The 26,808-nt window shown below is 39.8% G+C and overlaps 1 protein-coding gene across 1 annotated transcript in view; it reads left to right on the forward strand.

Annotated features, from left to right (window-relative positions):
- frem2b (FRAS1 related extracellular matrix 2b) overlaps nt 1-26,808 on the forward strand; it is a 51,111-nt gene that overhangs the window by 17,580 nt on the left and 6,723 nt on the right. The window contains exons 3-16 of the mRNA XM_038692258.1: nt 5,540-5,686; nt 9,161-9,391; nt 11,644-11,769; nt 12,315-12,566; nt 20,487-20,636; nt 21,510-21,719; nt 21,828-22,025; nt 22,140-22,304; nt 22,543-22,725; nt 22,818-22,948; nt 23,084-23,239; nt 23,480-23,783; nt 23,988-24,119; nt 24,350-24,681. Of these exons, the coding sequence (XP_038548186.1) occupies nt 5,540-5,686; nt 9,161-9,391; nt 11,644-11,769; nt 12,315-12,566; nt 20,487-20,636; nt 21,510-21,719; nt 21,828-22,025; nt 22,140-22,304; nt 22,543-22,725; nt 22,818-22,948; nt 23,084-23,239; nt 23,480-23,783; nt 23,988-24,119; nt 24,350-24,681 (2,717 nt within the window). The remainder of the gene's footprint in view (nt 1-5,539; nt 5,687-9,160; nt 9,392-11,643; nt 11,770-12,314; nt 12,567-20,486; nt 20,637-21,509; nt 21,720-21,827; nt 22,026-22,139; nt 22,305-22,542; nt 22,726-22,817; nt 22,949-23,083; nt 23,240-23,479; nt 23,784-23,987; nt 24,120-24,349; nt 24,682-26,808) is intronic.

The raw sequence follows: 26,808 nt of genomic DNA on the forward strand, positions 1-26,808 counted from the left end.
GACTAGAATTTAATTTTAGCCGTAGTATTCCAAATTTGGAATTAAATCACCTCTATAGGGGTTCATGGTTTAGATGTTAATCTCAAAGAACTTTCCCTGCTGAGAACAAAGACTTTAAGCGTTGTATGGCTCTCTGACCCAGCACTTTTGTTAGGAAGTGCCTTTGGCCTTTCTTTCAGGCCAAATGTCGCTTCAGAGTGACCACTGTGTCAGAGTGGACACAGAGTGGACAGAAGCCAGAATGGTCCATGCGAAGCAGCCAAATTTATAGCAGACCAGTTCCCTGAAAGGCTGTCCTGGTAGAAAAGGGTTTAGGGCCTGTGAAACCATAACAGCTCTAAATCTTTCAAGCCATGGCCAACTCGTTATTGCTGATACAAGGCTTAGGGTGATTAGACCATATCTCTCTCTCTCTCTGCTCTGCCATGTGCTTTCTTTCCTTCAACAGGATTATCATTTCCCTTTTCCCTTAATTGGAGAGGTGAAAAGTATGCTGGTATGGTCTGGTACATCATGGAACAAAAAGACAACTCATTTTATAGAGTTAGTATAGTTGTGACGATGTTTACTTTCCATCACAAATGAAGCATTATCATAGATTTTCTTTAGAACAGTATTTGTTATTGAGTATGCTTAAAGGTAAAGTCAGCTGACCATTTTTCTGTCATTTCTTTTTTTGGAAGCGGCATGGAGCTGAACATATCAAACATAATCCTACTACCACAGCAGAATTTAAAATGAGCAAGATTAAAAGACCCTCTAACGGCCCCTAGAGACTCCAGTGTTCATCATACACTACCATATTAAAGTCTTAGATAGAATGATACAGTGGTAATTTTGTAGTCTTAGAAATGGTTCTTCCTCTGGGGATAATGAAAAGCTGCAGCAAATTTAATGGAGCTCTGACCATTAGTTTTCAGCATACAGTACCTTGTCATGGTCCAAAGCATTAGTTGAGGGGAATTTTCAGAGTCATCATCTGGAGACCATAAACATTAAGTACACCATCCCGATCAATTCAAAACTTCATGGCAGCCTGGTCAGTAATTGGTGCAATATCTAGGTAAGTATCACAATGTTGCATAGACTAACCCTTATTGCCATCTTTTGCTCTGCCACTCAGATCTAAGAACCAAAAATGATTTGTTACTTTTGGATTCTGCTATTTACTTAAGAAAATAAGAACTGTTTGATAAAGATTCAGGGCCTTGGATGACTTGTGTAATTATTATAAATTAATTGGCTTTAACAAGGCACTTAAATCTGCTTCGTAAGAATTGGTGGCTCCCAGTGCAGTTGCAAAAACTCCCTATACAGCATTTTGTTATCTACATTACTAAATATTTGTATGCATATTAACTGCTCATTTACACTTCATACAGGGCTTCCATTTAAAAATTGTGCTCCTGCATGTAAGGCAAATTTTACCATTTGTAGAATGACTTAGTGTTTAGGTATTTATTTTTTAATTGTCACTTTAAAAACATATCTTATTTTGGTATTTCCCTAAAATTAAATTTTCCCCCAATTAAGAAAACAGTTATTTGAATGCTTGGGCTGACTCACTCAATGAGTTCAAAGATACAGAAGTATGCCATTGGTCCAAGGCTTCCATTCTCCTTAAACTGCAGATTTAAATGCTACAGTAGATTACAGCTATTGCAGATCATGGAAAACTTAAGCACACAAAGTCCATTTGTTGTATATGATCATCAAGTATTTTTAGATGTATTGTGTCTATTGAAGCTCAAGCTAGTCCCAATTTATCCTGCTTAATCAGTGTGGTGCTGGCTCTGTGGGCAAAGACCGCCTGTCTGTCTGCCTGGCTGAATGAACAGACGAGGGTCCATTGGGCATCGTGGCCCCACGATGCTTGACAGTGACCAAATAAGGGCTGTCTGAAACACGTATGCAGGGAGGAGACATGGGCACTAAATTGGCACAGTCCAGGCTCTCACATTCTTTGGCCTCTCTCAAAAGGCTTCTGTCCCTCATCACACACTACGTGAGCGGATAGAACTTGTGTTTTTAAGTGCAGCTATATGAACTGTGGTTCATGTACAAGGCTTGTTAAAATTGTAGAGGTAGACAGTTTGTTGAGACTTACACTGCTGAAAAGCTTATTAGAAACCAACAAGACAGAGTGCAGGGAGGCAGTCAATTAATTCAGTGACTGAATTGAAGATGACTAGCACTGTTTTTTTTAGCATTGCCTTATAATAAGCCTGTGGTTTTAATAATGTAATTATATTACGAGCAGCTTATCTGATGCATTCACTGCAAATTATGTATGTTTCTGCACTGAATTGCACAACAGTGCAAAGATCTGAACATGCGAGATAGTGATATTGTTCACTAAATTCTGTCTTAGTGCTGTGAGTGCTGGTTAAAGATTAACTCTGGTGTTTTCCTTGGGGCCTCTTTGAAGTGGACTTACTCCAACCCCTGCTTATCTTAATTAGGAAGAAATCTGGAGGAGTGAAGTGGTCCTCTGGAAACGAGTACCTCCACTCCCCAGCTACCCGAAGGCCACGCTGCAGCTTTACCAGGACTTTAAGACCTCCTAAATTCAATATTTGCTCATGGCATGGTGGTATTGTATGTAGTATTACCTATAACATAATTATTTTCCTCTGAGGTTTGAAAGCACAGCTTTGGGGGTATCCATGTTGGATATGAAAAAAATTAATAATTGATAGAGCCACTTTATGTTTGTGAGTTGAAGGCAAACAGGTGTTTAAAGTGATTCATCTTGGAAGGCAGATCTTTTTCTTTGAGGCTTAGCTTGATGTGTTGGCTATTTCTTCAGTGTCATGTTAATAATTATGCAAAGCATGTAACCATTTTATGTTGTTATTTAAATGTATGAGGTACTTGGGATAAATCTTAGCGATAAACAGTTCTTAAAAGTGCCCGAGTGTTTGATTATAGAGCTATGATGCAAATCCTCCATTTTCTAGAATTATGCTTGTGATCAAGAGTATTTGTTGTGTTATAACTATTACAAAGTCAGTGCCAATGTGTGAAGTAAGATAAATAGCCAAGACCTTCTCTGTTTCCATTACCTCAGCGGAGGATGGGCTCCTTCACGACTCACAGATCACACATGCAGTGTTTACCGGTGGCATGCGTGCCAGGGTGCTGGCTTTAATCCAAATGGAGTAGGGAGGTCCTGTCATACACAGGTCGCCTGTCTCCAGAATAAGGATGTGGAACACACAGGAAGCACAAATCCCACACTGTGGTAGACCTCAAGAATGTATGAGGTATAAAACATGCCATTTGAGACATTTACAAAAAAACAAAACATGTTTTGTTAGTCTTTATTATCAGTAACAGCACAATATTGAGTCAACCTTGACATTTGTAATATTTGTTGCTTTAAACTCACAGTGTTGCTCCAAAATTGTTTACCATAAAAAATGTGTTTTCTTTACACACATATTTTTTTAGATTAATTGTTTTCCTTATTGATAGCTTTCCAAAAAGAATAAGAAATCATGCTTGTTGTTGTCAAACCCCGGTTGCCCTGGCCTTTCTGTGTGGAGTTTGCATGTTTTCCCCGTGTCTGTGTGGATTCTCTCCGGGTGCTCCGGCTTCCTCCCACCGTCCAAAGACATGCGGACTAGGTTAATTGGTGACCCTAAATTGTACTTAGGTGTGAGTGTCAGTGTGATTGGTTGTTTGTCTATGTGTGGCGCTGCGATGGGGTGTACCCCGCCTTTCGCCCGATGCCAGCTGGGATTGGCTCCAGCCCCCCACGATCCTGTACGCAGGATAAGCGGTTGATGATGAATAGACAATGAATAGATGATAGAATTAACAAGCAACCTTTCCTGCTGTGATGCAAATTTTAGCATAACACAAAATACTACTACTAATAATAATATTACTACTGATGATGGCACTGTACTGTTGTGCTTAATACAAAACAATTATAAGAAGGTCATGGACTCATAAATACAGATGTACAGAAATGTGTTGAAGAGGTGCCTCTGAAGTAAAAGAAAAAATTCTGACTTTCAAAGAGATAAAGAAATTCTACGGTCATGAGAATTTCATGAAATGTATACAACTAAATGATTCAAACGTTTTGTTAAATTTGCAGGAGAGAGAAAATAGAACAGTTTCTCACAGTTCTGCTCAAGCTTCACAGTTTCTGCAGCCTTTTGTCCCAATTACAGCTCAGTTTTGAAATTACAGACTCTGTCAGAAGTTTGCTCTCAACTGGATCTATAAGTTCAAAGAACATCAGTCTTCTATATTGTTCTTCTTTCCAGCATATTTGATGAAGCTCATTAGTGCAGGTAACCACAAATGCAAAGATAAATTAGGGAAAGTCATGTTTATTTAGCTTCTCATTACATTCTTAGTCTTCACATATTTAAGTCCTCTATCTGGTAGAAAATATTAGTAAGTAACTCCATGTGTTTATTATGGATTAATGAGCTTTATTCAACTAAATGATTTAAATGAGTTGTTGTTGGGTTTGTATGAGATGGGGACTCACACTGTGTCACACTAATTGTCCCTTTTTCACAGTTATGGCTCTATATTGTCAAAAAGCATGAATGTAAGGGACAGACATTAAGACCCAATTCTTAAGTGTGTGAGGAAACCTCTAAACAGGTGGAGAGAACATTTTACTCTCACACATAATAAAACACCCAGGGTGAATGTGTACAGGTCCCACCGTGGTCATTGAGGAAGGAAATGGACACAGTGGAGCAGTCAGCTAGACATAAGAGATTTACTGACCATAACAACCGGGGTGGGGCAGAATAGAGAGTCTCAGATGTGCCTTACATAAACAACAGCTACACTCTGAAACCTCTAAACAATGTCCCTGCTCCCTCCTGGCAGTTTCACTTCATTTCACCACCTTCAGAACTGCCAGATGTTTAGTGGGTCAGTCATCTGTAGCTTACCATCCTTACCATCCAGTACAACAGCAGGCAGCAACTCTCACTTTGTAGTCTGGTGGATACATGCTGGCTTTTAGGAACCAGTGGATTATTATATAGACTAGTCAGTGCTCTAGAAATTACAGCATTAAAGTGCGGTGTGGTGTCTTACTGTGTGTATGTCTTTGCACATTTTTTTTTATTTGTGTGTTTGATGTCTGTGTATGTGGCTCTGCTTTGACTCTTTATGGTCAAATGATAGCAGTGATACCCTCCAGGACTGTAGCCTTGGCCTTTGAATCCAACTTCAAAAGGAAATGAAGCAATTAGATTGCACAAACTCTATTCCTTTTGCATAAGGGCAATGCACCCCACATAACTCCCACTGTGTTCTGTCTAGGAGTCTCAAAGTCAAGGCCTAAAGGTAACAAAGAAATCAATATAATAAGACATAATCAAAAGTCCAGTACTATGCCAGAAAAGCTATTTTAATTTTCATAACATTTTAGAATTTGGATTATTAAGTCTAAGTAAAGCTATTGACTATTCTTCTTGGTCTCCTTTGCTGTGTGATGAGTTTTAGGGAGCCATTTTAAGTTTCTTAAACTTAACTACATAACTGTATTTGTTTGCAGGAGGCAACAAACTGAAGAACCAACAGTTCCGTCTAAACTGGGCTTGGATCTCCTTAGAGAAGGAATACTACGTGGTGGATGAAGATGTCAAGTTCCTGGAGGTGGTGCTGAAACGTCGGGGCTACCTGGGGGAGACCTCCTTCGTTAGTAAGTAGACACTGCCTCTGATTTCAGTCACTTGCGGTAATTCCATCCAATGTGAAAGAAAATAACTTTAATCATTGATAAAAGAGAGCATGCAGCATTTAAATTTATTGAAACGTTTCTATTTGATTGTAATAAAAATGTTGCCTGGATCCACATCTGCACCAAAAATAATAAATACGTATTATTAATAAATAAATGAATATAAAATATCATTAATTACAAAAATATAAATGTTTTAAATAGAATAGAAGTCATAAGTAAAAAAGAAAAAAAAGAAAGTGTTCCAGGAGATACTTGGTAAGTTTATAATAAATTTATAAATATGTTTGTATTATAGTGACATACTTGATATATTCTTGGATCCATTCGTTTCAGGTATCTTGATAGCTGGAAACAAACAAACATGATGAAAAACTCACTGTCACAAAATATTGTTTGTGCCCCCACAGCACACATACACACTTTGATAAACTTTAGAGCAACTCTGAGGCTGGCTTAGACACCTTTTAGGGTCACACAGGTCACCTGTCTCCTCCAGCCAGTATTTACGTTCCAATCACACAATAGCCTCCAGGGACTGCATGGGCACATCAGAAAGGTCACCCAAAGTTGGTTGCCATGGAAAGACACCATTAAAAATGTTAGTAGAGGCAATTTACCGGGCAGAACTAAACAACCAATAAATGTTTAAAAAAACATAGCTGCCATAAGCATTTATGAGTGGCAGGAATTCTTATTACTGGCACCATGGGCCTTTTTTAGTGCCACCATTTATTTTGTCCATAAAAATGAGGTGTGATTAATATGACCCGATGTTAAAGGTCAAATCCCATCGGATCATTTGCTGTACTGTCATCTGGATCTCTGTATGCCCCAGGGCATCAGACTAATGAAACATCTCTGAGGTGATATGCAAATTTTGCTGACCTTTATAGTACCTCACACTGCACAGTATATCCAATCTACCTCAGCGACTTAGTGAAATAAAAGATTATACATCTTAAGGCAAATTATCATATACGGTATGGGAATACAGGCAGATATAGTCGACAATAAATCACAGTTAGAAGTAAATAACTGTGAAAACATGAATACACTTGTACTTTGTTGTTCATGTTGATAAGGTACAAACACAAAGGAAACTGGAAATGGAACGCCTGTGTGATGACCCCTTTGTAATCTCTTGGCAAATTAATATTATTCAACAACATAATATATCTAATGTGGAGGAAGGAAGTTTGGCAAACAATAAAATAATTGTATCTTGTTTTGATTTTCTACAGCATCCCTAATGTTTTATTAATGGTTGCATTATAAATTAAAGATGTGCTACTATGAACTTTTGATGCACTCGGTGTTCATTGCCCAGAGAAAACATCCCTTGCATTTTCATAATGTCCCAAGTTACTGTTGTGTGTTTTCAATCCCAAGCAATAGTTGCAAAAGTGCAGTCATTTTAAGATTGAGGCAGCATGAAGGGGAATGATAATGGAGGAGGGAAGATGATGTACCTCTCCATGCTAGAACCATTTTGTTTCACATTGGCCTCAAAGTACCATTGGCAAAAGTTTCTCTTTCTAATGCATAAGTGGTGATTCCTTTTATGTTGTCCATTTCTCATTACAGTAAAAGAGTACATGTTTACATGCTCAGGCAGTGATTCTTTTATCATATTCCGCTCTGTTCTTTTGTGCGAGTCTTATCAAATGGCCTTGGAAATATTTATTTTTCCATTTCCACCCAAGAAAAACATTTGCAGACCTAAACAGACCTAAATCTGAAACGGTTTTTGGGGTGCTTTTACCTTAATGTGTATTTGTAATTCGCCTGCCTGCCATATTCTACCATGTTTAGGCTGTATCACGAGTATATTCAGATCTTCAAAAAGCCACACAACTGTGAGGCAGGCTTTGATAATTCACTTTGTTGTTGAATTATTTTGGACAGATTATTTTATCAAACATCCTACAAAAACATCTTTGCGGCATTCCTTCTGTAAGGACACAACTAACAACAAATATCCTGTCTCAGTAAGGTAGGATTCATTATGGTGAAAAAAAGTAAGAGCATTCATTCTTTCTCACAGTGATCATTGTATGATTTTCCATCTTCCTTTGCTGCTTTGAGGATAGGAGAGCAAACCATTTTGATTAACCGGCATAAACAGGCCACTAGAGCAGCCTGACAATTCAAGCCACCCATCTGCTACAGTGTTGCAATGAGATAGTGACTGATCCCAGGCCAGTGCCTTCTCATGAAGACTGGGGATATTTCTTCTTTCCCAGCCCTGTCTGAGTGAACACTGATCAGACGAGCCCACTTGTGCTACTGCTTCACTGGTCAATGTGCACAGTGCAGGTGGCACCAGTTAGGAGGCTACAGCGAGCCCACCTGCTGCGAAGCCTCAGAGTGACTGCTGTGATCAGGGCCATCCAATGCAGGCATTGTGCAGGAGATAGAGTTTGGAGCAAATCATACTCTCTCCTCTCCTAGCTACTCTTTGAAGACTGCTTATTTTTCAAGTTCCATTGAGCTTGACCATTTTATCTCAGCACATATGTGCAGGGGCGTTTTCCTTCTGTCTGTACTTGCATATCAAAGCCCACTTTTTTATTTTCATCAAAGGACGGAATGGTAATTTTCTTAAAAACCCAAACCTGTACATTTCTCAGTCTGTGGTCTTTTGAAGATCTTGTGTGTAGTCCTGCTGCAATATTTCAGTTTTTCTCTTCTCTTTCTTCCTCCCTCAATTGTGAACAAACAACTTTTTTTTTAAAAAGCTCCTATTACTCCAGTGCTTCCTTTATGCAGTAATTTCTTGTTTTCTACATTTCTAACAGTTTCCATGGTTTTACATGGGATGTGCAGCCATGTTCTTTCTATTTACTGCCAGAACCCTGCTGAGTGTTGTGTGGCCACTTAGCAAAGACAATGGAGAGGCTGTGTGACATTTCACTGGCTTCAGTGCTCCTGCTCCACAGGAATCCTGCCAGTGTCCCATCTATGGTGACTGTGGGCCCTATCAAACAGCTCACAGGCAGAAGGTCAGACAATGCAAGTTAGCTTCCAAACACTGCTGCTGAGACCAGGCTGACATCAGGGGTAATTGGCTTTATTCCCACCTTGGCCATATGAAACACTGAGGGTGGGAAACTGCACCCAGAAGATGGGCAGATATTGTCAGACTAGAGCAACAGGGGTGTGACATTTTTCTGGTTTTACAGGAGATGAAGAAAGTTGTTTAATTATCTTTTTTACCTGAAAATATCTGTATAACCATGCCCATTCATAGTTACACTGATATCAGGAGTCACAGGATGCACATACATGTTTATTAAAAGTATATATGAAACACACCGAAAAACTCACCACGGTGATGCATTCTCTGATATGCCTGATATGTGGTATTTTCACAGGTTTAGCAAACGTTTCATGATTATGATAATAACCCATTTTTCCCATGTCCTTCCTGAGGTATTGGCACAAAAGATGGCACTGCAGAAAAGGACAAAGATTTCCGGGGGAAATCTCAAAAACAGGTGCAGTTCAACCCGGGCCAGACCACAGCCATTTGGAAGGTCCGGGTCATTTCAGATAGCGAGTATGAAGTGTCAGAGACCTTCCAGATCGTTCTGTCTGAGCCAGTGATGGCGGCACTTGAATTCCCAGAGTTTGCTACTGTGGAGATCCTGGACCCTGATGATGGTCAGTAATGATTTCACTTTCAAGGATTTAATATTCATTCATATGTTTACATTTAATTATCTTGATTACATTTTTACTTAGATTTATAAGTTCCTTCTTAAACAATGTAACCAAAACAAATATCAGCTATGAATCTTGTTTGTTTTTTTTTGTTTTTGTTGTCTATTAATGTAACACACAATGGAGTTTGATAGCAGAACATTCTCCAGCTATATGAAATATTATTGAGTTTAATGTTGTCACGTGTCTTTAATCAAATAGAATCCCAGCATCTTGCGCAGATGTTCAAAAATGTCATACAGAAAGAAATCCATTGTAGGAGACACAAAGATGTCAGTTATATTTTCAATAGGGGGTACAGCCTCAATGACTGACACTCCCATGACAAACTTGTTGGCTACTTTGAGTGCCAGCAACAAATAACACTATACGTACACTTTCTCTATGGGTTAAAATGTGAAAAATTGATAAAGAAATAGAAAGAAGGCAATGCATTTTTAGGGAAAGCAGGTAAACCAAAACCAGTCACCAAGGAACATCCCAAGGAATGCACTGAATTTTACAGATCTGTGCAACCTAGTACCTAAAGGTGTATCTTTTTCTAGCAGTAGGGATCTCTTGAGGTCCGGAAATCCTTTAGCCCTCATTACAGCTGCATTCATGTTTTGGGGAAATGTTTCTGTCCATCTGCCTGAGGGCATTAGTGCACACCAAATTAATTCACATAAAGACTGAAAGCTGAGAGGAACGACATCTTGAACCCAACTTTATTATGAAAATAGCTACATAATGAGTAAAGAGCAAACCACGTTTATGGGCAGCATTTTCTTTCCACAAGTGGAGATAAATAAGGTCAAAAGGACATGGAGATGACCACACTCACCTCACTTGCATGTGAAATGAGTGCTACAAGAACAGATGAACGGTGTCTCTGAAAACAACTTGACTGTAATAGAGCTGAGGTGGAAAACTGCCTAACATAAATATGGATAATGCTTCTCCTCATTCCATAGGGCTTAACTGGGTGAAAAGGAAGAATTTGCTGTGAACAGTTTATGACAATTAAGATATATAGTTGGACCTTGGTTTAATCCGTCTGTGGAGGGCAATCAACAAAACGGGCAGCTGTGGCACTGCAAGATGTGAGATTCTATTTTAGTTTTCTTATGCCTTAAACAGACATTGTCTTCCTACCTCCAGTTGTTTATTATCATATGATGTTTATGGTTTCAAAAGTTATAATGTATTTTGGCCTCTCAAGGTCAAATAAATAAATACACTTTGAAGGCTTATAAAATGTATTTTTTTGTTGTTGTTGTTTCTATTCACTGAGAGCAGATAAATAGAATTGCCTAGGGGCTGCCACCATGAAACTGTGAAAAATAAATTATTTCACACAAGATAGACTAAAGTGGCTCAGACTGGAAACAGCTGAGAGTTAGAAACAAGGAGTGAAGAGTGGCCACATCATCCTATGCGATGGTTTGCATGGAAAGGAAAGGTCATTGCTCACTGAGAAGGATATATTGCTTCTGTCTGAGCTCTGTGGATTTCATGGCTGAAATGTTGCATTCTTCTTCATCTCATTACCGTCCTGATTGTTATGTGCAGCTCAGAGAAGGAGGAGAGACTGAGAGCTGCTAGTAAAACTGTTTAACGTATCTCTGCTTGCAAACATAATTAACACACTTTTTCATTCTAGCCAATTTATGTGGGCAACTAACAATAGACTTACGAAATGAAACCAAGTGTGTGAGACATACTGTATTTTTTTTAAATTCTCTAAGGGATTCTTTACACGTTAACATAATTTTCCAGATACATCTGTTTCACTTACCGGGTCAACAATCAGTGCTGTCTCTCTGTCTAATTCTGTGTATCAGTGTAAGCTGACTCTAAATTGGAATATTTTCTGCAGATAAATAAAATAGATAAGATCAAAAAGCAGATGGTGGGTTTTGATTAAAGATGATGGAAGCACCATCAGGGGAGCTGTAGTAAGAGCTGTCAGTGGTCCCAGTGTGAAGCTGCAAGACTGCGTATTAAAGGTTTTTGAAGGAAATAATGTCACATATAATTTGATCAGAATCAGTTCAGAATCTTTTCTCATTTCTTCACCTTCAGTTAAATTCACTTGACTTTCAATTTGTCATATTCAGGTTGCCAAAGAGAGTTTTTAAGAATAAACATAAAAGTATTCAAATAACATTAACACACTATGTTAAGTAATGTTTGATTTTTCTCGCATACAGAGTCAACAGTGTTCATACCGTTAGCTGCGTACAACATAGAAGAGGACATCGGTGAGCTGCTCATCCCAGTGCACAGGAGTGGAGATGTCAATCAGGAGCTCATGGTCATCTGCTACACCCAGCAAGGTAATACAAGAACTATGTTTTGAAATTTAAGTGGTAAACATTGAGTATTTTCAGGACTAGATGTGATACAATGAGCAACATAGCTTGAGTGAACAAATTATTACTAAGTCTATTACTCATATTGATCACACTCTTCCTTGAAATTAGATCTAGACTGAGGCTCAATTACTATTACTGCCATCTGCAAGGACCACCATATGTTGAAGTATCAGATGGTGATGCTAGGTGACTTACTAGCTTTTTAGTTTTCACTTTGAAACTGTTTCATTCTTGCATATTAAATGTAGGTACAAACTAACAAACTGTCTTTCAATATTGACTATATGCCAGCTGTTCAATTGTGACATAGTAATAAAAATGGAAAAGGAAGTGCAAATAAAATGACCTGATGAAGATCCACATTGGTATATACACATAGTATTTCAGTGATGCATGTAAACAGTGTTCATGAAAAAACAACAATTCCAGGGAAAAAGAAAATCATATTTATGGATGGTTTGAATTAATAACTTTGCTTTCGGTAATTCTGTTTTCTGCCAACTCAGTTTCGGCCACAGGCACCGTCCCCACCACAGTGCTGTCCTACTCCGATTACATCTCCAGGCCTGAGGACCATCACAGCATCTTGCGCTTCGACAAAGGAGAGGTGGAGAAATCCTGCCGGGTTGTGATCATTGATGATTCCCTATATGAAGATGAGGAAAGCTTCAATGTTACCCTTAGCATGCCCATGGGGGGCCGCATGGGCTCAGAGTTCCCTACAGCCAGAATCACAATCATTCCTGATATGGAAGACGGTAAGATGACATTTCACCGATTATAAGTGTGAAATGGAATGCAATACATTGTCAAGTAGTCTGTGCAGGTATAATAAATTAGAGGGCTTTGATTGTTGAATCACTTTGTGGCATTTAGAGACATTTTATTGTGCTTTTTCCTCTGAGAAAAGGCAATCTGTTTTGTGCCTAGAAGGGCTTTTTAACTTATTCAGTTTGAGGTGTTACTGTATTTGTGCAATATATTTAATGGATAAGCACTTTGACAGTTGCTGAAAGTTTTTAAAAAGTATTGTAAATGCAATATTTTTGCTGCATAAATTGATCCAAAGAAAGACTTTCTGTGTGGTGGGCAGGTGGGCAGACAGACGGCAAACATGTTGGTCTGCATGTAAAATGTGTTTGATTTTTTTCTGCGTGTGTTTGTGCATGTCTTACAATTACTCAGAGAGAAAGCGTGTGAGTGTGCGAGCCTCCTTCCTGGAGGCGAAGCCTTTATCTCGTATCTGCAGGCTCAGACTGGAGGGCTGATAGTCTCCATATCTTCCTGACGCCTCTTTGTTCCCCAACACCTGACGGCCATTCCTCAGTTCCCTATCACTCTGATGATCTCTGGAATCACTGTTGTGGAGTCAAACCTCTGTGATCGCAGGCAGGCAACACTGGAGCTGAAAAAAATGGCATGATTGTATCTTTTTATCCTCCAGTTAAAACCCATTTGAAACTAGATAATTGGGGTGATGATGCAATATTCAATTGAGCATTCCATGTAATTGCTTGGTTTAAGTAGTCTGAAAATCATGACCATTGGGAAATGAGTAGTTTTGGCATGTAATTGAAGTAAGTTAGCTTCATTGAGATTTATTTTGATCTTCTCCAACTGCTCAAATTAGTCAAAATGTGAGTGTTCCTGTTGTAGGAGACGGGATACCCCTCCATTTCATAGTACTGTACATGCTGCTGAAAACATCCTATATTTGAATTAAATTGTAAATGACAGTCCAACCTGAAACAAAACATAGGTTTTTTTGTCAGTGACTATGGTCCTGCTGTTCACACCTTTCCCTCATGGCAGTTGCTGAAATAATCACATTCATTAATGAGAACCTCCAGCAATTTTAGCAGTACAGATGTATTCAGTCTTGTATTTCCCCTCCAAAGAAATGTATTTAGGCATCTAACATTTTTTTCCAATCATGGCCAAAATCTGAGCCAAGGATATGAATCATCTCATGTTTTGAAGAGGTCTCGTCTTTGAGGTTCCTGCACAAGCAATTTTCAGATTGTGTAACAGGTTATTCTCCCCTTCTATGTGGGACTTGAGGCGGACACACTTCAAGTGGATTTGTTTGACCCGCTTAAGGAAGGAGGAGGTTATGTGGTTGGAATGTTTTCTTACTGTAGCAGTGTCCGATGTAACCAGAGAGTGAGTACAGGGGCTTTTGACCTCTGCTGCTCTTGGGTATTTACTCCAGACTGCCAGAACAGCTGCTGATACACACAAGTTTTTAATAGGATGTACAACAACCAATCCAGGCATTCAGACTGCTTCACAAAGAAGGGTTTTACCAAAATCTGTTACATCTTCACAGTGTCACAGTCTTTATGGATGGCTCTGACTCAGTGCCAGTCATGGACGTCTTTACAACTGCCAGAGAGCTAGCTCATTGATTGGAGACATTATTGATTAATCTCTTACTAGAACTGTCTGACTCGGTCACACACGGTTGCTTGTCATTTGCATTTAGGATGAGGGTCAAGGATATTCGAGAAACAGGTGAGGCTGACAAATAAACCACATAGATATTAGGAATTACTACAAAGGATAAGATAAGCCAAGTTAAAGAATGCTTTGGAAGTGGTCTAAGAAGAAAAGGGCAAAGGGGTAATGTTTTAAAAAACTGCTTCTTTAGTTGAGCAGAATTTCCTGCTACTAAAACATTGCATGTTCATGTTCATGTATTACGGATTTAGACATAGAGTTGAGGAAGGCTTTATTTAATGATTGCCCCTGGTTTATAGAGAGTCAGCCAGTGTGCCGTCTTATCTTAACTGTTATAAACAATGACTTGCCTGAGCAATCCAATTTTTGTAGCTTGAAAAGTCAGTTCATTATAAAATACACTAAAAATGTTTTTCGCTCTACAGATTTGAGACTTCTTGGCATGCCTTTGCCTATATTAGAGGTCCTCAGTGTATTATCACACAAAAACAGGAGAAAAGAAGGCTCAGTGCATTAGAGGATTAACTTGACTCAAACTGACAAGCATTGCTAACAGTCTATACTCAGGTTTATTCCTGCTTTATATGTTATCATGTTTTCTTTTCCTCTAGCTTTGTCAGGGTGGATCAAAATCTCTTTATGCATATCAGTTGTCAGAAAGTGCCAAACTCACAAGGGTACCACATACAGCATGATTGCCAGCCTCCTTTTGTGGGAACATCCTTTGTGTGCGTTTTATTATTATTCTCAAATTGTGACTGTTGATTGACTCATTGTGACATGGAGGGAAACAGTGCCTGGAGCTATTGTCCGACAACTTGGCTCCCTATTATATGACACAAGCACCTGGCATCAGATTGAATGCTCGAACACACATGTACACACAAAGACACACACACACACGTATGCACACACAAGATGTATCAAGTTGGCACAGCACCACTTACAAAGTATAATTTGGATTAGGTACTGGAGGTGTTTAGGTTGCCGGCAAGCACTGAATAAATGGAACGTGAAGAGCAAGGAGAAATAAGGTGGTGTCAAACATTCATATCTCCCTGAGGGAAGTGATAATGAAATGACTTGGGCACTGATGGTGAAGTAAATGGTAAATAGCTGTGCGGCAAGATGAAAAGACCGATCTCATATCTGGAAGAGTAGAAAGGCAGCAGGAGATCGATTCCCATTTTAAGTTCAGCTATTATGGTTTGGTATTAAATTTAAATACAGAATCCAGGTTCCTTTCCTAACTCCACTCCAGTATATATGTAAGGAACACAAATGGGGGCATCACATCCTTCTTTGTCATCCCTCTTTTTGCAGTAGCTGTCCAGTGGGTTTTGTTCATTGAAGGAATGAGTCAGTGCTTGGCTGAGCACCTGTCCCTCCCTGTGAGAGGTCTAAGCTGGGGCTCCCCAGCAGAGCTTTCAGCAGCTACACCAAGTTCTTAGAAACACACACTACTACTGATATCGGAAAAAATGCATGTCAGCAATATGTCTTCTTTTCAAGCCAGAAACCTGAGTAGCACAATATGATCAAATTAGAACCCACAGGGCACTAATGTATACAATTCCTGTTCAGTGCAAATGCACAGCATTGGCCACCTACATAGGTACAAGCATATGCAAGAAACCACACAAGTGTAATAGGAGGTGGAGCTCACATTGTCTGCCCAGGGTCTGATAATCTGATAATTATGGGAATCAAACTAAGAATGTTCATAACTTTTACACCTAAATGAGTTTAAGTTTATGGCACTAATAACTAGTTTTGTAGGCCTGTGCCATGGAAGAGAAAGCATGTTTTCTTTCCAACCAAAACATTAATTTCACTAATTAGCACACCTTCACCCACAGAGAGGGAGTAATTAAAATCAGCTTTGTCTAGATTGAAAACCACTAGACTCTTACATGGCACAGGAACTTATTTATCTGCCTCAGAAGGAACTTTGTTGGCAACTGATCTCAGACAGAAAGTGTAACCAAAACTCAAGCAAATCCCACTGGGTGGTCTCTAAACTTTTCGATTTTATGTATTTGGGTCTACAGGAAATTAATTCAGAACACGTTTTTCAGTAGATGGATTGAATTTTGTACATCTACTGAAGTTGTCCCTATCTATAAAACAATAGTTGAGTTCTGAAATTATTTGCCATTTATTTTGACTTTAAAGGCATGTTTTTATTGTTATGTTATGAAGTGGAGTCAATATTAGGGGTTGTTGAACTTCTATCATTGCATATGTCGTTTTATATAGCCTGTATTTTGTGGAAATGTCAATAAAGACTATTTACAATTAAAATAATCAGTTGGAAATATCAGTTTTTCATCACAATGATGAAAAATCCTGTAAATCCAATATTGCCAAAGTAGTTTTGCTCTTATTTATAACATTTCCAACAATAACCTAATATAAGCCATTACAGGGATTGTTAACTTGGTATAAATGGTAAGATGCCATTGTTACATTGTGAATGCAAGTGAAGAAACAAGTTGTTAACAGAATGATACCTGTGGGCATCAAGGTAGTGTAAAGTTACAATATTTTCTGACAGAGATCCATGCAGGTTCTGTCCCCAGCAGCTGCACTTCCAGCCTGTCAAACAACCTTAAACAACCGCAATTGTCAGTCTACACCGGTGCGATGGTGGTGAGGGATCATTGTCTGCTTGGTGCATTTTTGATATCTGCCCACTGTTCATGTTTTGTGTTCAGAAGGGGGAGAATCTGGGAGGAATAGGGTGAAACTTTGCATGTTAACAGTCTCCAAACACAACTCTGCAAACCCAGGTTCACTGTATGTCACCTGGTTTGTAGTAATTGAAAATTTTTAAATATGTACCACTACAACAAATGATTAACTTACATGAATAGAGGGTTTTCCAGCATAGCAATACCATACACAATACAGAGTGCAAGAAAAGGGTTTTAAAAGGCACTAAGCAGGTAATTTGGCTCCGGGTCCTCTACCAGGTTATTCCAGTCATAGAGGAGGCACGTGGACACTCCAATGTAGCCAGACACAACTAAACTCATACAAATAAATAATAGGTAATAATGGCACAGCAAGACGGCAAATTGTAACAGCAGAACACAACTTTGAAGGATACAGTAAATACAATACAAATATAAAAGAGACTATAATATTTGCATAAGCTTATAGCTTTTTTATATTGCTAAAAAAGAGATAAAAACACAGACTGATAGTGTTCTACACTCTTGTTTCTGTGTTCTTCTCGTCACCATATGCACAAACACACACACACACTGAAGCCCCCAACTAAGGCACAAATAGACAGACAATAATATGGAGCTACTGCTGAAAATATTTAGCTTTTTAACTCTTCTGGAAACTTGGCATGGAAGACTGTAAAGTTTACAGACTGTCCAGGCATTCTACAGTAGCATGCATGGACAGCTTCCATCCTCAGAATACCTGCTATTTTCCCAGCAGCAGACCATCTGCACATAAACAGCCACATCCTTACAGTTTCCATTCTGACTTTCGGTTGTAACGGGTTTGGAGAAACTTGTCCTTTCTTGCAGAGGTAATTGCTGTTTGATATTGACTTTGCATCCGGGAAAATGCTTTTGTGGTTGGGGCTGTAAGACATGAGAATGCTTGTACAGCAGGACTTGACTCATGTATTTATGGCCTTGTGTCAGTTACCTGTAAATTTTGCTCTGGTTCTGAAGGTATGATTATGAGCTGTTTAAAAGATGGGCGGGTCCCGTGCGTGTGCAGTATATCCTGGATGGAGATGAATCGAGGTAGAACTCACAAACCCTGTCATTATGTCTCACCTGGATTCGCATTCATTCTGATATAAACAGATGTCCAATGACTTCAATCAGCCATCTTAAAACACTCAATCCAGAGCCTTCTTTCAAAATTCAAGTGTTTCTCACAGTTGTCAATGGTTAAAAGTTCAAGATTATTGTGTGTTGAGTAAGAAGCTGCTTTTGTATGCTTTTGCTGCTGGAGAGGAATTTATCGAGCACACGGTGGGCAGAGGAGCATTTGCCAGGGCTCAATTGAATCTCACCATTAGAGAAGCCACTTAGCGCTGTGGGAATGTCATGCAAAGTTCAAGTGAAATCAAGCAGTCAGTGGGAGTGTAACAGTCACTTTAAAGGCTGCCTGTGTCTCCTTGTGCCTCTTATCCTATTTTATGTTCACACATATGCAACAATAAGGATATTTCCTTTGCTATTTCAGGCATATTGCACACTAAAATTGACTGCCTAAATGACTATACATAAGGTGCTCTTATCTCTGACTTTTATTTTTAATTTAAGAAAACTGATTGAATGAATCTTTGTGGAGCTACTTTTAATGACTAACTATACTTATAAAAGTTGTAGAATAACTATATGAATCAAATATTAATAAATAAGATTGAATGAGTTTTGAAAGTGTGTGCACCTTACATAATTTTACATAATGAGTAGTTGTAAATGTGGATCATCTTTACTTACATCCAGGTAACCTTAGGTGTGCTGTGTGGCATAGACGGCTGCTGCTAGCTGGGCCCAGGAGCCAGTGGTTTACCTTTCAGTTAATGGGCCGTAACGCTTTGAAGCTCACTGTTTGTCTGCTTCACAAACCTTATCTGATTACCGGACTAGTACAACAGGGCCCTGGCTGCCACCCTCAGGCTAGTAGATCTGATTACTCCTCCTGTTGGGGACCCAGTGCTGGCAGCCAAAACCATCTTTGTTTGGATTCTCTGTGGGGAGATATTCTGGCAGCTGCAAGCTTCTCGATGCAGCACTTATTGTCCTGTCTGTGCTCTCAGGACAGATTAAAGCACAAACGTTTTCTGTCCTTTGCATGTTCTTAGGAGAAATATTATTGCAGCTATAGATATTGCTCCTCTGAGAACCACAAATCCCAAGACTTTGCCTAAAATGACTATTTACCTTTTAGAACTTGTCTTATCTTGTTAATATGGAGCTTTTACTGCCAAAGGAGACTGCATAAAAATATGCAACACCAGACTTACTACTCAGAATAATGATGTAGTGCAAAATAATAAACAGTAATTGTGCCTGGCAGCACTGTTGACTGACAGTTAATCTCCCACTGCTCTTGTATTTTGGTTTTGTGAGATAACATAATCATCACGCAGTTACAACAGTATGGATTTGTTTTTGTTCAATGCATTTATCACTCAGTTCCACATCCCCGCTGTCCTTTTAGCCTCATACTGTGTTATGAGAAACGGCTAAGTACCGTTTTGTAGGTGCAGCAGAGTTCCATTGTCATGGAAACCACAACTCTGCCCATGGCCATCACCATCCACTTAATTTATTCATTTTTTTGGTCACAGTTGCTCTCAAAAGCACACTGTTTTTACTGATCAGTAGTGGCTTATTCCCTTTAGTCATCATAGCAATTATGTATTTGATCAATTAAATGAATGTGTGCATTTTTTATTTGAAAATTGCTTCTGTGGATTAGTCTCAGATCAGGTTATTACTGTATTGTACTCTATTGTATTGTAGACTAGGACTGAAGTCCATAAATAGTCTCATTGTGATGGCATTTCTTACAGTTTGACAGTGGTTGATTGCTCCAACTGAAGGGAATGTACACAATGGTACAAGCCCTTAAGTCATTGTTTTACAAGCAGTTTGACATGTTGTACATTGTTGAGAGAAAACAGGCTTTGAAAGGGTTAAATAGAATAATAGTGGGTGAGTTTGGCTGAAGTGGAATCTCAGCTCATAGAAACACTAATTGCAGTCAGGCAGGCCTGGGCTGGCACATTGAGCTCTACATCCCCCAGACCTCCTGTCAGGCCTCCTGTCTGCCTCTCAGACCCATCGCTATCAAAGTCAGTTGCTCCACCAGGTTCATCTAGAACAAAACCAGAAAATTTAGCTCCACCTTCAGGTTGCTTTTTGTCTTTTAATGCTTGTTGCAGATGTAGAAATCCCCCAAAACATCATTCAAGGAAGTTAGAAAGTGTTGTTTAAGGCCTACAATTACAGTGTTGACTACCTGCTGGTGTTTCAATGGAAACGTTCCCTCAATTTCTCCTCTAATCAGAGGTAATCTTACCAACCACGCTAGCTATTATAGATTTAACTAGTAATTATAACAGGCATTCCAGTATCCTGTTGTGAAACAGCTAAAAGATGATGATGGATTACATCCTCCTGTGTGTTTTTCCTCATTTCCTTCACTCCTTCTTCTGGTGTTCTTCCCAGCTCCCGTCTTCTACTTTGGCAACACAGACTACCATGTGGATGAGAGCGATGGCTTCGTGGAGGTGCAGGTGTGGAGGACGGGGACTGATCTTTCCAAAGGAGGAACTGTCACAGTGCGCTCCAGAAAGACAGATCCTGTCTCAGCCGAGGGTATGTGTACCTGACAGCTTTAGCAAGTTAGTGCTTAGAGAAATGTAAACCACAGAAAACAATAGGCTTAAGTCGTCACCCTGTCACTCTTTGTATTCCTTAGCTCAAGAGTCCAAGGAGATGTTAACACTCGATATGTTGGGTGGGAGACCTGGGGAATGTAAACATTGTTTTAGGTTAGAGAGAAGACAGGGCTATTCTGTTGGGCTCTTGTCTTGTAGGGATCAGATATACACAGTGTTGTGAAGATAATAGCGGTTGAAGTGAGATCAGAGCTTTAGAATTGCATACAGATTATTCTCCCCATTGGTAAGCGCATAGGACTCTGACTGGTTGCTATCTCCTCAAGGCTTCCCTACAACCTCTGTTATCTCCGGCCCCCAGGTGACCTTCTTCCCCTTTATGGTCGTGCCTGTGTTATAACTGTAAAAAATAACTAGCATCTAATCATATGCAGCATGGTAGAAATGCAAGCCCACACTTACGCACATGACTGGGTCATAAGTACAGGAGAAAAGCCCGTGGGGCAAAGGGTGAGCTCTCAATACCTAGACTCTTCAAAGAATGGCAAATGAATAACCTGTTTGCACTCGGGGAGATATCCAGTTTCTTGCAGCTCTCCTTTAATCATGCAACAAATTCCAACTGTTCACTGCAATCGACCATGAGATAGAAAGCGTCATCTTGTCAGCTCGCAGGGTATATTCTTTCATCTTGCTCACTGCCTGCCTTTCACAAATTAATTATGAAGTAACATAAGAACTGCTGTTGAAATCATATCATGTACTGTAGTCCATTTGTGTAAAAGCCACTATATCCTATAAGCACTCTGTTCTTTGAAACACGCCTGACCTATTTTGTGTTGTGGAGCAGCTGGTGTGGATTACGTGGGGATCAGCCGGAATCTGGACTATGCACCGGGGGTCACCATGCAGACATTTCGTGTGACCATCCTGGATGACCTAGGCCAGCCAGTGCTGGAGGGGCCAGAGAGGTTTGAACTGGTACTTCGAATGCCCATGAATGGGATCCTTGGGGAGCCAAGCAAGGCTACCATCCTCATCAATGACTCTGTTTCAGACTGTGAGTGAAAATCTTGTAGATTGGTTGTAATATAAATTCATTGAAGCAGTTACACTTATTGATTTGTGATTAATGTTTGTCCTTATGGGTTTAATTATGTTGTTCTAGTGCCAAAGGTGCAGTTCCGTGATGCTGTGTATGTGGGCAATGAGAACTCAGGGCAGATCTCAGCCATTGTATACCGTACTGGTGATATCAGCTACAAGTCCACAGTACGCTGTTACAGCAGGCAGGGGACAGCCCAGGTCATGATGGACTTCAATGAGAGGCCCAACACAGATGCTTCCATCATCACCTTCTTACCAGGTGGTGTAGTAAAACATAACACACACACCCTTTTCCATGGATTGTGTTTTCTTTACTTAATTAAAAGTAATTACACGGACATAAACAGTTATTCAGTATCTTTTCACTTTTCAGGAGAGATTGAAAAGCCTTGTATACTGGTACTAGTTGATGACACAGAACATGAGGAAGAGGAAGAGCTCCGTCTTGTGTTGGGCAGTCCCAAGAGTCAATCTCCATATGGAGCATCTATTGGAGGGCAGAATGAAACACTCATCAAGATAGAAGATGAAGCAGACAGTAAGAATGCTTTGTTTTCTTGTTACACATTGTTCTTTACAATATCAGATTTTTTTATATGATTATGACATATTTTAAGTTATCCTGATGGCATGGATTTTAGACAATTTGTTTAGTCTGTATGTTGCTTTCAGCCCATTCAGCCCAGATAGACACAAGAGCTTTAATATGTGGTATGCTGTAATTTTAGAGTTACAGTTTACTAGCATAATTGAAAATATATGCCATGCTTTTTAAGAGGCAATTATTAGGTTTGGAGAGACCAAATTCAGTGTGAATGAGCCGAAGGAAAATGGCCAAGTGACTGTGGTGAAGATCCCAGTGCTGCGTGTTGGAGACACCTCCAAAGTCTCTGTTGTCCGAGTTCACACCAAGGATGGATCTGCTACCTCTGGAGAGGACTACCATCCCATATCTGAGGGTAAATAATACTGACAGGCTCTTTCATCAGGACAGCGTTTATATGAAATTTGCTAGAAAAAAATATTTGTCAAATCTCTCCTTTCTTTGCAGAAATTGTTTTCAAAGAGGGTCACACAGAGCACTATGTGGAGGTGGAGATTTTATATGATAGTGTCAGAGAAATGAGGGAGGCGTTCACTGTTCACCTGAAGCCTGATGAGAACATGGTGGCAGAGACACAGGTGAAAATCAAGCCAAATTATCATGTAATTTAACTGTCAAGTGTGTAACTACCTGGCTAACTATCACTTAAAATGGCAGCTGCAATTTGTTCTCCATTAACATCTTCTAAAATGCCCTTGCTTGTCAATCAACAGATGAGCAAAGCCATAATCTACATCGAGGAGACCAACAGCATGGCAGATGTCACCTTTCCCTCTGTGCCCAGAGTGGTTTCTCTGTTGCATTACGACGACATCGACAGGACCAGGGACTCTCTCCCTGTGGCCGGATACCCTGTCATTTGTGTCACTGTATGTCCCAAGTGATAGTACAATAAATACTTAGTGACATACTTTACTTTCAGTCATTTACTCTGCTAATGATTCATTTAGCAAGACTTTTTGTGAGTGCAGTTTTAAACAGTTTAATACTGTTAATGAGGTAGTATTTAGCAGATGTGCGTACTTTGCTCAATTATTTATGACTGGGTCATCAAGAGTATACAAAAATTACTGATATTTCACAACCATAATTTATTTTCCCTTTTCCAGGCCTGTAACCCAAAGTACCCAGACTATGATAAAACAGGCTCCATCTGTGTAAGCGAGAACATCAACAACACCCTAACTCGGTATCGTTGGCTCGTTAGTGCCCCCACTGGCCCCGATGGCGTCACTAGCCCCATGAGGGAAGTTGACTTTGATACCTTCTTCACCTCCTCCAAACTCATCACTCTGGACTCAGTCTACTTCCAGGCAGGTTCCAGGGTCCAGTGCGCCGCAAGGGGCGTGAATTCTAACGGGGATGAAGGTCTGGAGCTCAGTAGCCCCATAGTGACCATCAGTAAGGATGAGGGTGAGTGCAGCTCATTATCAAGCTTGGAATGTTTAGTCTCTTATGGAAATGGCTCAACACGATAAGCAGCTGCTGGCTGAATTTTGCTCTCCCACCACAGTACTTGCTGTCCTTGCTTTGACAGAAAACTGAATCAGAATAATTTTCTGTGGAGGGTTTTTCAGAAAACAAAACGTTTGATGTTTGTTAACGCCGTGGTTGCAGGAATGTGCCAGCCTCGTGTTGTGGGCACAGTGGGGGCAGAGCCCTTCTCTGCCAAGCTACGATACACTGGAACAGAAGACACAAACCACCCCAACCTCATCAAACTAACTGTCACCATGCCTCACATTGATGGTAAGAAGAGATGATTGAATGTTTAGAATAATCATTGAAACTATGACTGGCTGTTAGTTTGAAACCCCTCTTGAGCTGTGAAAGTATTTTATTTGTGAATATTTGTGGTGCCATATGTCACTCATCAACCACATTCAAAAAGAAGCTAAGTCAGTTAGTTTTTCCTTAATTGTTAATCTAAAATTCCTATGCTTAAACTTTCTGACTTCTATGTGTGTATTCTCACTCAGGTATGTTGCCAGTACTTTCCACCCGGCCCCTGTCCAACTTTGAGCTCACTCTGAGCCCTGATGGTACCCGTGTTGGCAACCATCGCTGCTCCAATTTGTTGGACTATGCTGAGATCAAGACTCGCTACGGCTTCCTAACTGAAGCCACCAAAAATCCAGAAGTGATCGGTGAGACATCCCCTTACCAATACAGCACTTCTCTCAGGGGATCCAGTACACTACGATTCTACAGAAACCTCAACTTGGAGGCTTGTTTGTGGGAATTTACCAGCTACTATGATATGTCTGAGCTGCTCAGTGACTGTGGAGGCACCATCGGGACAGATGGACAGGTAAGCAGCCCAACCTTTGAGCTTCCGCTCACCTCTGATCCCTTTTGTCATCTCTAGACATGAGGTGCAAGGAGTTGGTCCAATAAAGCAGCAGACCAAATTGAGGGTAGGAATGTAGACTAGCAGTTACTGGTCTGTTTTGCCTTTTCTCTTGCCCATTGCCCATTTCAAAATTCTAGAATTTCAATCCTAATTAATCATTTACAGGCATATTAAAATCCTGCTTACCTACTTGGCTTTCCTTTAAAGATCCCAAAGTAAATACTAGCCTGTAGAGAAGTCATCCGTTATTGTCTGGAGACCCATGTTAATCTCCGTAGTAATGACTAACCCGACACCATGCTTTCTTCAACTCCTGCTAAGACCAGTTATTTGACATGTGAAAGTGGCAGGTCAATAACCAGCAGCATCATAAAAATGTGTCTGTTTCACTGTTTGCACAATGTGCTGTTTAAAAGAGCTGTTAAATGTTGAGCTTGAAGGAGGAGATCTTAAAGCCCTCACATGCCTCACAGCCTTAAACATTTGCATTCACCTTGGAAAGCTACTGTTAGTTGACTTGCTGTTAATTAAGGGAGAGTGTTGATAAAGAAGGGCCAGAAGAGTGCACGGGGCACATCATGGTGAAACCTCCAGTACACTCCCTACTGAGGATTATTAATTAAAGCCCTACAGCACTTGCAAATATATCTTGGCTCTGAAGGTATATACAAGTGTATATTAGTGTGTTATTGTAATGGATGTTTCTCATTTTACATGGCTTCAGGTTTATTTAATAACAAATGCATCACCCAGGTGATAACAGCTTTTCTCAACAAGTGGAACATTGTTGCCTGTAGCCATATGATGTAAATGTGGCGGTAATAAACATGTCCTGACAAGTAAGCAGGCTTCTGCTAGTAACATAAACTTTACCTTGGCCAGACACCTTATGGTCCGAAATCGTAGAAATTGAGTATGGTGACTTTAATTATTTCTTTATTGATTAGTGACCATATCGATCAGAGACAATGTAATAATCTATAAAAGAAAATAACAGTAAATAACGAAGACATGAATGATTTTGACCCTCAGACTAGTTAGACAGTCTCAAAATCCTGAAAGAATATAGCCTTTGATATGTGAGACCTGGGTTTGATTTCCACTGTGATAATCCAAAAATGTAATGTAATGTAATGTTCTCCTAACAAGTGGAAGAATGGTATACATGCAACTCTGACAGCTCTTTATGTAAATTGTGTTGCTATGGTTACTGTTGAACAGAGCAAAAGTCAGTCTATATAGATACATAGACTGAGGCATCACAGGTTTAGGATCTGTAAGGTCGGACCTATGGAAAAAGAAACTGCCATCGTTTGTAGGTGCCCTGTGACCCGAGTTCTCCTCTATGTTGGCATGCAGGCTGAGCGCACATAGCTTTGTGCAGGCCAGGCCCAGTGTCGTGTCACAGTGTAGGGTTTAGTGCCCAGCTTAACAGGACTGCAGGAATCTATTAAAGCCCAGCAGGTTGTGTTAGAAGACAATTCTGCAAATCATTTGCTTGAGCTCTCAGTGCCCAGAGGCGTAGACACGTCTCCACATGAACACAGGGCCAGTGCAGGCAAGTACCTCTCACAGGTCAGAGGAAAGTGTAGATACCAGAGAGAGCTCCCTCTGAGGACTTTCACCACTTGGAATCCTTCGACCATTTCAGGACAGCTCTTTTAGAGAAGGAATGTTTGGGGCAATTCAGTATCATCAACAAACATAAATGCAGTGCATTTTAGTATTTCTTATTTTTGATGTTTACTAAAAACAGCACTACATTATGATTTGGACACATTTGATTTGCAACTGAAATCAAAAAACGCAGTACTTCATCTGAAACAGTTAGAGTTCATGAACACTATAGAGAATCATTCAGTCCTACAGCTATAGAACATCGAGTGAACTTAATGATGCCTATTTTAGGTTAACATTATCAACACGATTTCCTAGGAAAGTGTGCTGTAAATTCCCTAGTACATGTGTTGCCAAGTCCAGTCAATCTGTGGACTTAATGAAGCCCTATTCAGAACAGAACTTGCTTATATCAGTCATGATGGTAGAATATTGTTCTTATCTAGAACCCTGAATAACGTGCATGTA

This window comes from Micropterus salmoides, unplaced genomic scaffold, assembly GCF_014851395.1.
Source record: "Micropterus salmoides isolate LMB-PRFRI ecotype aquatic unplaced genomic scaffold, ASM1485139v1 Ms_hic_scaffold_3, whole genome shotgun sequence".
Taxonomy (NCBI): domain Eukaryota; kingdom Metazoa; phylum Chordata; class Actinopteri; order Centrarchiformes; family Centrarchidae; genus Micropterus; species Micropterus salmoides.